Source organism: Macadamia integrifolia, chromosome 5, assembly GCF_013358625.1.
Source record: "Macadamia integrifolia cultivar HAES 741 chromosome 5, SCU_Mint_v3, whole genome shotgun sequence".
Taxonomy (NCBI): domain Eukaryota; kingdom Viridiplantae; phylum Streptophyta; class Magnoliopsida; order Proteales; family Proteaceae; genus Macadamia; species Macadamia integrifolia.
The window spans coordinates 24,678,661-24,689,924 of NC_056561.1; the positions used below are offsets into that span (position 1 = coordinate 24,678,661).

Consider the following 11,264-nt stretch of genomic DNA (forward strand, 5'->3'; position numbering starts at 1 on the left):
TTTAACTGAGATTCTTTCTCTGTAAAATACCTTTGTAACAAAAGAGTTACGTACGTTGGTATCACCAAAATGGCAAGCAAGTAATTAAAAGGTTGAACCAGAAACATGACATTTAAGGTATATTGAAGACACCGACCCACAAATTTGGTCACCTGACCCAACTCAAGCTTTATTTCTTCCCAAATCCCAACCAATCCTGGGTCTACTTGTCAAACCTTTAGGGTTTGTAAACAAGAAAAATAAATAGCTAATGGGGAAGAAAAAGAAAATTCAAGAAGGAAATGATGAGTCACTGCAGTACCATTATACCCATATATGTCTCTAACATGGTTTGCACATGCTCATTGATTCCTATGGACCAATTCATGTACCCCACCTTTAAAGGTCTGTTTGTCCTAAAATTAGCAGGATTAGATGTTTCTATCATCTAATGAGTCTGATTTTAGGGTTGCAAAGGAATCCCTTGATGGTACAGATGGACAATTTCACCTATATTCATGTGCAATAACCATGCTAAGCAGAATTGAATAATTAAGAACCCATCACTTAACATATAAAACTGTAACTATAGAAGTTTGAAAAAAAAAAAAAAATCCAGGCCTGTAACTGCAAACCTTCTTCTGCAGGTAATGTAATGCACCAATGCATGTGTTCTCTCCATAAATTAGCCTGGTTTTCTTTACTCTCACTGAACAAATCAAAATTAGAAGTAGCATTGGAGGGCCTTCATAAGCATAATTTATGATCATGGCCGACCCATAGATGAACCAGATTGATATAGGGCTAAAAGTACCCACAGGCAATCGACATACGACTGTGCCTGCTGCATTACCAAATCTATATGAGAGAGGAGGAATGATCCTCTTGTTAGTCAGTGACAATGTCAATGTACATTGGTATAACCTATAAGGCAGCAATGGGGCTCACCACCTGAAACTGATGAAATGTGGGCCCCACCATCCTAGTAAATGGCAGGACCCACACTCCTCCTGATAGTACCCCTAAATCACAGTTGCAGTAACGTCCAGATGCATGGAGGGATTTTAGAGAATCAAAAACTAAAAGCAGTGATGCAGTACTTTTATATATGCAACAGTGCTGTAATAAACAAACTAGAGAGAGAGAGAGAGAGAGAGAGAGAGAGAGAGAGAGAGCATGAACTTCTTTGATGTTTATATGTGGTTTTTTAGTTGATTAGTTTGAGCCCAACTTGAAGTTAGAAGGAAGCTTGCTTGGCAAGGCATGCATGAGAGACTTGCTAATGGGATTTCTCAGAAACCAATTAAAGCATATAAATACATACAAGTTACTAGTGATGACCTTAAACCAAAACTGTAAAACAGCAAATTTATAATAATTAAGATTGTGTTTAGTAACAGCTCAAGAGACAGTAATAAAAAAGCAGCCAATACTCAATGTTAAAAATCCGTCTCCTCAAACCCTAAACCCTAGTAACTCAGTACTCACTCACACATAACAGAACAGAAGATGAAGGAAGGCCCCCCAAAAAAATAAAAATAAAAAAAGGAATATTAGAACTCAGATTTGGAGAAATCAAACGGCACGTGTGTTGCAAGTGCAAAATATGTATTTAAAAGATTTTTTCAGAAAAAAAAAAATTTCAAATTCAAATTGAAATTCAAGCCATACATGTTTGAATATGATCACCATCAATCATGTCGTTCATTCCCTCCTTGATGATGTTGATTGGAACCACTCGCCTGATCAGGATCATTAGGGCCGGCGCCGCCGGACAACGGGCGATACGCATTAAGTGCGGCAAGCATACCCAAGTGACCCTCCGACGTGCCACCACTCCCACCGATGCCTGAACCCAACTGCTGGCTTGGCAAGAGAGCCATAGGGGTTGGGAAATTCATGAAATGTAGCCCACTTGACATAGATCCTCTATACATATTAGTGTTGCTCACGGAAGGGAATGTCCATATGGGATCACCACTCATGCCTTGGTTGTTAGGGTTAGTAACCATCCAAAAATTCGCCGGAATTTGCTGTCCATGGCTCGCCTGAATTGGGCCGGAACTCGATTGTAACAAGTAGTTACCCATCTGTTGTTGAGAAGGGTCTTGCTCCTGCCTACGCTTTCTCCCTCCGATGCCCACCTCGGCGGCGGCATCCGACGACATGTCCAAACACGGGTCACGAAGCTCTTGCTTAGTGGCATGTAACATGGCAGGGTTTACATTGCTTGTGTTGAAATTAAGAAGCGTGGAGGAAGAGCTCTCCGGGAATAGAATTCGACGTTGGGAATCATCGATGTTTCGCTCCCATTCGCTTCTCATCCTTAGCTGTTGACTGGCTGCTGCTGCTGCTGCGAAGTTTGGATTGAAGTATGAGGTTCTGAGCTGAGACGGGGCCGAGATGCTAGACCCAGAGCTCCGGAGGGAGATGTTTAAGGACGTGAAATTGGCTGGAATAGTACCGGTCCCAGTGGCGGCGATCACGGCGGGTTCTGCTTGTTGGAGGAGCCATTCGATGGTTTCACCGTCTGACTTGTGGCCGAGCTCTCGAGTGAGTTGGAAGACGCGAGCGGCACATGTCGCCGGCATACGAATGCGACGTCCCCGGCCGTCGACCTTTGTGTGTCGATCCTTGGTCGAGGTACGCTTTGGTGGAGGCTTATTTGAAGGCTCAGCTGTTTGGACTTGGAGGGTAGAATTATTGGGTGATCGGATCGTGCTTGTCTCGGCTGATATGGCTAGAGATGGGTATCCTGAGCTTGAACACACATCATCTTCTTCCTTCTTCTCTAGCAACTGCAATGGGAAGTTGGGTCTTCGGATCCCATTCTCTCCTTCCATGATCAGCTAAAAAAGATTAATCTATGCTTCCTTAATAGCGCATCTGGTGATGAAGGAAATGGACTGTAGACGACCCCCTTAATTCAATTACATGTGGTGATGTGGGTCTCTCTCTTACACGCACACACAAGGTGACACAGTGGTGGCGGTGGTGGGGTGTGACCCTGAGAGTGGCTCTCCTCTTCGACTGCGATTGCTTTCACATTCGTTTGAGAGAGAGAGAGCGAAGGGGTTTGGGTTGGTTTCTCTGTAGAGTGTCTAGAGAGGATAAGGGCGGAGCGCAAGCTTTAAGTAAAAATTATAATCGGTGGGAATCCAATTATATGAATTATATGGTGGGATTTCTTTGAATTTTAAAAAGGAATATTTGTTTTTTTGGAAAAATTTATATATTTTCTTTAACAAGAGCTTTTAATTTTTCTTTTTAATTCTAAATTTGCACTTGTATTATATTATATTATATTATTTATTTACTGCTTCGCTTTTGTTTTCATATTGTTTTGTTTTTTTTAAATCCTTTCTAAATTCTGCAACCTTTTATTGTGGTCGGACAGTCCCTTGGTTCAGACTCCACGTGCGGTGCCCTCTATCATTCAATCCATAAAGACAGTGGTGCCCGAGGTGGGACCCAATCCCAAGTCAAAAAACGAGAGGACTGGCAAAGGAGAGATAATCAAATGGGTCCCATTTCATTCAAGTAATCATTGCCTTCTGCCTTTGGCCCTTTGCCTTTGCTCTTAACCCTAGTTGGAATTTATAACAAGAAAATACAGTTCACCCATGGTTAGGGCTGGTTACGTGTCACAACTGTTCCATCCAACTTTTATAAGCCCTTCATCGGATTAGAGGAGATGCTCTCACTCTCTGTCTCGGTCCGTCCTGCTCTTTACTCCAAATCCTTCTTCTTCTTATGGCCCCTTTTATGGAAAAAGCATTATCACTGCATGGAGGCTGTTAATAATGAGAGTTGCCTCTCCCTAGACTCTACTAGGACTTGAGAGAAAGTGTACCTCTCACAAATTTCTTACTTCTCCCCATAGTTCTAAATCTCGGGTCAAAATTTTTGATTGAAATTATTCAGTCTTGTTATGGGTCGAAACGAAATCATAGGTAGAACACTTTACAAGTTTCGATTAGCATCAACGATATTTTACACATTTCAGTAGTTTTAACTAATTTCAACTAAAAAATTACCAAGTTACCAACACTTGAGTCTTTTGACCAGCTCAATTTTGATAATTTTTATTTGATCATAATTTATCGAATTTTCTCCCAAAAATACCTAGTTTCATCCACTTTTTAACCATTTCGACCAACATCTTGATTTTGATCAAGATCAAAACTTGCCTCAACATCGAAATTCTTATCCATAGATCTTTCAAAACTGATAATTCATTACAATTATTATAATTAAGAAAGCAATTAGATAGATGATGTAATGTAAATGGTGTTTTCATGAGTCCATGCAAGATCCACAAAGGTGGGTTCTAGCATGTAAACTTAAGTTCATGACATGTGATTAAGTTTAATTATGTGATTGTTGACGCTCAATCAAATCCCTGATCAGTTGTCAATATGTACGTGTTCTCCTTGCACTCATACATATGTGGATTGAGGCTAAGTGTCTTAATTTGTCGCATTTTATACAACTGACTTCTTTGTTTTCTTTCCAAACATACCCTTTTTTCTTTCTTGGTAGGTAAGCTAATAAAGAATCAAAACAAGGGTAGCTTGAGAATTGTTCAAATGAGCCAAAAGACATAATGACTTTCTATTAGAACACTAATGGGGAACTAACAATTATTGTTCATGGGAACAACCTGCATAGCTTAGCTACTTGCTTGTGAACGACATAGATAAAGAAGAGAACACATGACCTCGACCATGTCGTTGAGTGGTACTAGCAAAGAATTCATTGCCCATTGTTGCAGTAGTGCCCCACCACCATAACAGTGTGAACCACCTACCGGCGATGGTGGGGACCCCGATGCCGCTCATTGTGAAACCACTGCACACAACATTGCCAACTATATGCGCCGGTGAATAAGATGGCTTACCATCCATCTCTAACTATTTTTCCATATTTGTCGGAATGTTGGTGTAATTGCACTAGCTAGAAGTTTTAGAAATTTCCTTGCCAAATCTCGTACTGGTTTTCAATCTAATCCATGAATTAGTTTCATTGACAGGTCACAAATCTAATAGCTATTACTAGAATCAGACTCCATTCATGCAGCCTCCCCCCACTTAACAAAAGTTGTCAAATAGGGTACAATGGTAATGGTACTTCTCTTTTACTTTTCCATGCTAAGGAGACCAATGATCTAAATGATAAAGACAGCTCAAAAAATAAAGTTATTAATCACATAGTTGAAGAAGTTTTGTAGTCTACATTGAAATTGAGGGAATTGTATGTAAAATTTTTTGAGGTCTTTAAATGTCTCATATATGGTCACTAGCTACTAGCTAGCTACCAACAATAATATAAAGTGAGAGCTTAAAACAAAAACTTTATAATTAATAGGGTTGTGTGGGAGTAATAGGGGACATGGATAGAGAGAGATGGGAATGATAGAAGGGGAGAGAAAGAGGAAAGGTAGAAAAAGGTTGGGATCCACAACCCAAAAGAAGTTTAGGTGATAGCCTTTCTTCCCCCCTTGACAAAATCGGATTCCTTGCACCAAAATTTTATCCTATTCCCTCATAGTCACTGTCTGTTCACCTGATATGTATCATTCTTTCTCTATGGTAAACATTATTCCCATACTAGAGAGAGAGAGATGGGCTTGGGCTTGGGCTTTTGGGCTCTATGATTTCCCATTTAAAAGAAGAGACAGTGCAGCAGTTAGGGGTGGGTCCTACATCCCAGCTCGCAAGGGAATGTCCTTCTCGAGTCTCACTGGCGAAGATAGTGGGTGAGCTGACAACGCCACGCAGGCTCGACAGTTGGAATCTTCTTGCCTGGGGAGCAACCAACCAACCCACACGGTCACATACACGATCACTCCCCACACTTTATAGTACTCCTCTCTCTACTTCTTATTATTAGGGCTGAAGTCATTCATTCGCTTACTTTACTTTACTTTACTTACCTTCTTTTTCCAAACGCTCTAAGCGTCCCCCAACTGAACTTAGGGCTGACGTCACACCCCTAGACTTTAAAACTGGCAGTTGAGTCACATCACTCCCGGACTTTTTTGCCTGCCGCTATGCCTGACTCTTATACGCTGGCTCACAATAAGATTAAAAAAAAAAGCTGGCCGCCACGCAACAGTGCCACACACCTAATCGTCTACAATCATCTCTAATCCTACGATCAACGGTCTCTAATATCGGGTATCGGATCATACCAATTCAAATCGGTCAAAATCGATCTTTGATCCGACAAATTTATCCTTTTTTATTATTCAATTGATTTTTATTATTTTTACCCTTGGGAACTAAAAGTGGATTGGTATGATGGAGATTGGCCAAGATTCAAGATCGAGCTCAATTGATATCAATTCAATCTAGGTGTCTCTCTAGATTCGATTTTTAAAATCATGCTTACAATCATGATTTGTAGGCACGATATCACATTAGGTATCAATATTCTCAAAAAACAATATGATATCGAGAAGGATCAATATTGGATCGCACATGTTAGATATAAATACTTTTGATTTTCCTTGAAAATATTTGTTTTTACATTTTTACCCATGATTGATATCATTCAACCGATATATTATCAACTCCCAACCAGGTATTGAGATCAACAACATGTCAAACCAAAATGGATCATCCTATACGTTCAATACCCCTATACCTATGCCTGTTGCCTACAATAGTTTTTTTCCAAAATCCATATACCCTTTTTATATTTTTACATTTTTAAAGTTGGATTTTGGCAATTATTTGATGTGAATTGCCTACCAAAAGTCTTGAATGTGAGTCAACATCACGAAGACATTGCTACTGATCAAGAAAAATTATAGAGTGCTGGAAACCACCACGAGTTTGGAATATTTAGAAATATGTGGTCCCCACCACCACCACCCTATATGGAGACCTCGCTGGAAGTTTCCTTGTTTTCTAAGTGGTGTGAACTAGTCAACGCTCAGTTGACCATTACTACCGTTATCACTTTCAGTACTGTTTACGTATATCACGCTTTTTTTTTTTGATAGTTTTTACTTGAGTTCCGGTTTCCCATCAGCTGGTCCGGTTCGTCACCGTGGTGGCAGGGATTTAGATCTTGGGAATCAGGGAATCAGATCGGTATGTCTCTACCAATATTGATCCAAATCGATCCTTATTAGCCTGGTTTAGTTGATTTTACTTTTATTAACAAAAATAAATGATTTTTTTGATAATTTTACCCTCAATCTATTTAGATTCAAGACCGATCAAATATTGATATCTGCCTCAACGTGGTGGTTCAAGGTGTATATTTGCAATCTCAAAGTGGGCAAGACCTCCAAAATGCGTAAGCAACAGGATTAGATGAGTGCAGTTTAGATAGCTTTCTTGAAAAGGTTTCATGTCCCTATGCGTGATAATGAGAGAAGATAAGTTTACAAATATGTTATGATAAAATAGATATACTTAGAGTATGGTCCACTCAATTAATATAATATAATATAAATGCATAAGATGAAAAGGTTGTTCTAACTTGGATCATTTCTATTAAAAAAAAAAAAAATCAAAGTGTATACTATCTCGCGTTCCTTTTGCCACCTCATAAGGTTCTGGACAATAACGTCCTTGCTCCTTAAGTGGATACCCATGTGTTTTCTCCCATGGGCTTAGGAGTTGGCATAGAGACCATAAGATCACATAGCATTCTTCATCCCAAGAAAAAAAAAATAATAATAAAAAAATAAATCTAACTAATGTCATATTTGCTTGTTTCACCCTTTAAAAAAAAACGTTCAGCTATGTGTAACCATTCGGGTACTTCTAGCAACTAAAAAAACCATTGGGCTAGTGATCATATTACCTTATTGTGTACAGCAAGGGATTGTCTTTTTTATCCTATAAAGAGGGCAGAAATGACATTATACATCTAACTAAAAACCTTCATACAATCAATATTTTTTATTTTATTTGATCTACATCTTATGGTCACAGTTTGATGTATATTATACTGAGAAATATCCCCCAAAAATATCATCTACTTAACTAGTACTGCAAGAACCTTATCTAGAGAGGATGAATGGATTATGATGACGTGGCTAGGTTAAACCTACACCGTGCACCTGCATTGGTTGAACAACTTGGATTTTTTTTTTTTCCTCTGGCCAGTGGGCTAAAACGAAAACATGGCAAACACATGGAACCCTTTTGGGTCAGTACTTATTATAATTTTTTCTCCTTCCATTTCTTTGCTAAATTGGACCACCATCTTACATCTAAGGACAGCCCTGTCCGTACTCAATGGTCTCCAGGCTCCAAGGTCCCAGCTCCCAGGCTTGAGGGGGAAAAGAGAAGAAATGCTTACCACACAAAGGGTCCAGCCTCTCCTCAACCTGAGGTATCATAAATAGAGTTTTCAAATAAATAGTGGTCCATTAAAATAACAAGTGTTAGGTTTTTCTTTTTAAAATTTGATTATCCAGCAAAAAAGATTATTTTTATTTTATTATTTATTTATGTTTTTCAATTGGATAAAAGTGATGTGGCTTTTGTTTTTTGCATGTTTGGAGTAGGTTGCTTCCCAAACAATACATAAAATAGGGAAGCTATGTTCCCATTTTGAAGGCCAAAGGATATCCCTGGGGAAAGTCTGCAGATTATTGAAATTCCTACTCCACTTAGGAGTACTGGTCAAAGATTACCAATCACTACCACATCTCAATCAAGAGATTCTACACTGAGCAGGGAAGTTTCTTAGTGGTATATAAAAATGCCTCAATGGGTCAAAGAGGACTAACCCCACGAGCGATTGTGCCCACAAAGGAAAGTCTGTCTCAATCTTCAAAGATAAGTGGACTTCCCCTAGAGGATTCCCATATATGTAAGTAAGCATATCTATTCATATGGAAAGTTTTTCTAGGCCGTCACCTAGATTTCTTCCTGTAGGCTACATCTCCATAGTCTATAGATATAGATTTGCCATATAATCAGTTTTTCATTCTAGAGACCTAAGTTTTTTTCCTTTTTGTTAGAAAAGAGGGGGATAAAGGTGGTGGGAATTAGATGTGGAAGGGGATTCTCGAACCTTACACCTACCAGACTCAAGTGCTCTACTACACTTTGCGCCAACCAACTGTGTTAAACAGCTGACCACAAGACCCAAGAATATTTTTCTTCAGATTTTGAAAACATAATCCTATGTTTAACAAGCTAACATAACGCAAGTCTCCATTTGATTTGAAGTGAGTGAAAAAGGAATGAACAACAGAAGAATCCTAACATCCCACATATAGGATGGGCCCACAGATAAGGAGTGAAAAAATAAAGAAGAGAAAAATTGAATCACTACACTAATCAATTAGTCCATTTCCGTAATAGTCAACGTTATGCTAGCATTTTTGGTTGACCTTTCCTAATTGGCTAAATATTTCTACTTCATGGCATATCTCTACATAATAACATAAATATCACAAGACCAGACTATCCTATCTACCCTTGTTTTCTTAGCCACCTTACAAACAACGGAGATAAACTGTTTAGAATAACATAAGAAAAAAAAAAAAAAAAAGAGACAAGTTAGACAATATGTAGGAGAACATCAAACAGCTCAGCAACCAGCCTTGAGAATTCCCTTGCCCCAACCACTTGCACAGCTCATCACTGTCAACCCATACCTCTCTATCTGCTGGAGTCCTTGGGTCACAGCGCGAAGAGGCAAAGTGAAACCGCGAATGATAATAGAACTATGAAAGAAGCATCCACTCTCGCAACTCCATCTCAACTCTTAAAACAAGGGATATCAAAGCCTAGCTCGAACCAATATGAGTTCATTAGGTCATGTTTTGAGTTAGGGTTTTGTCAGACTGAAACCACATTGGATCCATCGAAACTGATAAACATTCAACCAAACTTAAGAAAGAGGACAAGAGACCAAAACTGATATAACAAAATGTGAAACTGATACCGAAAAAATTCATTAAAATTTTTTTTCATATTTTCAATATATTTACATAGTAAATCAAGATCAAACCGAAACAAAACTGATAAGAAATTGAAATCAATGCACCCTTACTTATTCATGTTTTGATTTCACTCATTCTCACACCAAAACCGATTAAATCAAAACAAAATTGATCCAAACCGACCAATTGACACCCCTACTTAAAACCCTTGGATATGCAATAAGAAGAGAAACAGGATTCATGCCAAAATATTGGGGGAAGGAACATATTTAATTCAATGGTTAGCAAATAGGCTACTTATGTGGACAGACCTCATGGAATCCTTTTCCTTGTGAAATGTAAGATCCCCATTTTCCCTAATTATACTATGGCTGACATAAAGTAGTCCTTTCGGCAAAGTGGAAGAACCGAAGAAATACTTTTCTCACTTTAATAAGTAAAAGATATACAGTCTGTATCCATATAGGAATGATAAAATCTGTATCTTTATATTGTACTTTTTGGTGCTGGGATTTGGTTTGAAAACGATGTTATTTTTATGTAGGCTGTCTTAGTGCTTCCCATAAAATAAAAGAAGAATTCGCAGTCATCTTTCCAACCTTATCTTCCCTACAAAAATCATTCACTAGTCACAACACCTACTATATACTCTGCAAAAGTGCCATGTTTTCTCTGTCAGATGAACAATAGACAACTTCTGCTTGCAGTCATATATAAAAAAAAAAAAAAGTTTCTTTCAAATCATTTAAGAATCGAAGTTCATAAAATCACTCTGGATCATCATATCTCAAAAGTGAATTATACCTCTAAAAAACATGCGAAGCTCTCTTTGACAATTGTAGAAACGCAATTTTAAAAGCGATGGAAAAATGAGAACAAACAATGCATACAGGTTTACAAGGTTCGGCAAGATAGCTTACATCCTCGGTGATATGAGATTCTACTTCACTATCAATGGAGAATAGGGTTACAACGCTATTTTTCACATCTCTCAGAACTGCTTATAGAAAAAGTAACCCTCGCTACAAATATATAGCGAAGAACCCTAATATCAAAAAGTACAAAACTGCCCTTAGTACACCAACAACAATAACAATTTGAGGCCCATTTATTTATGTTAACACAGTTCAAGCCAGGTGCTTATGGGAGGGGAAGTGTTGAAAAATGTGATATCAATGAATTTAGCTGCAGAGGGCCCCTTTTGCTTAGATTCTTCTGTTGTAACACCCCCCCTCCCAACAAAAGACTGACTGCAGAAGGGTACTGGATATTCTATGTTCTAACAAAAGTAAAAGAAAATAAGCACCAATCAGAAAGGCCTGACTGAGGTAATGCTGTTTGAAAGATGATAACATAAGCAACAGAA

The 11,264-nt window shown here is 38.5% G+C and overlaps 1 protein-coding gene across 1 annotated transcript; it reads right to left on the reverse strand.

Annotated features, from left to right (window-relative positions):
- Positions 1 to 1,321: 1,321 nt before the first annotated feature.
- On the reverse strand, positions 1,322 to 3,106 carry LOC122078507 (transcription factor TCP15-like). Its single transcript, XM_042644521.1, has one exon. It carries the CDS (start codon positions 2,820 to 2,822, stop codon positions 1,671 to 1,673), a length of 1,152 nt encoding a protein of 383 aa, XP_042500455.1. The 5' UTR covers positions 2,823 to 3,106; the 3' UTR covers positions 1,322 to 1,670.
- Between the last annotated feature and the right edge of the window lie 8,158 nt (positions 3,107 to 11,264).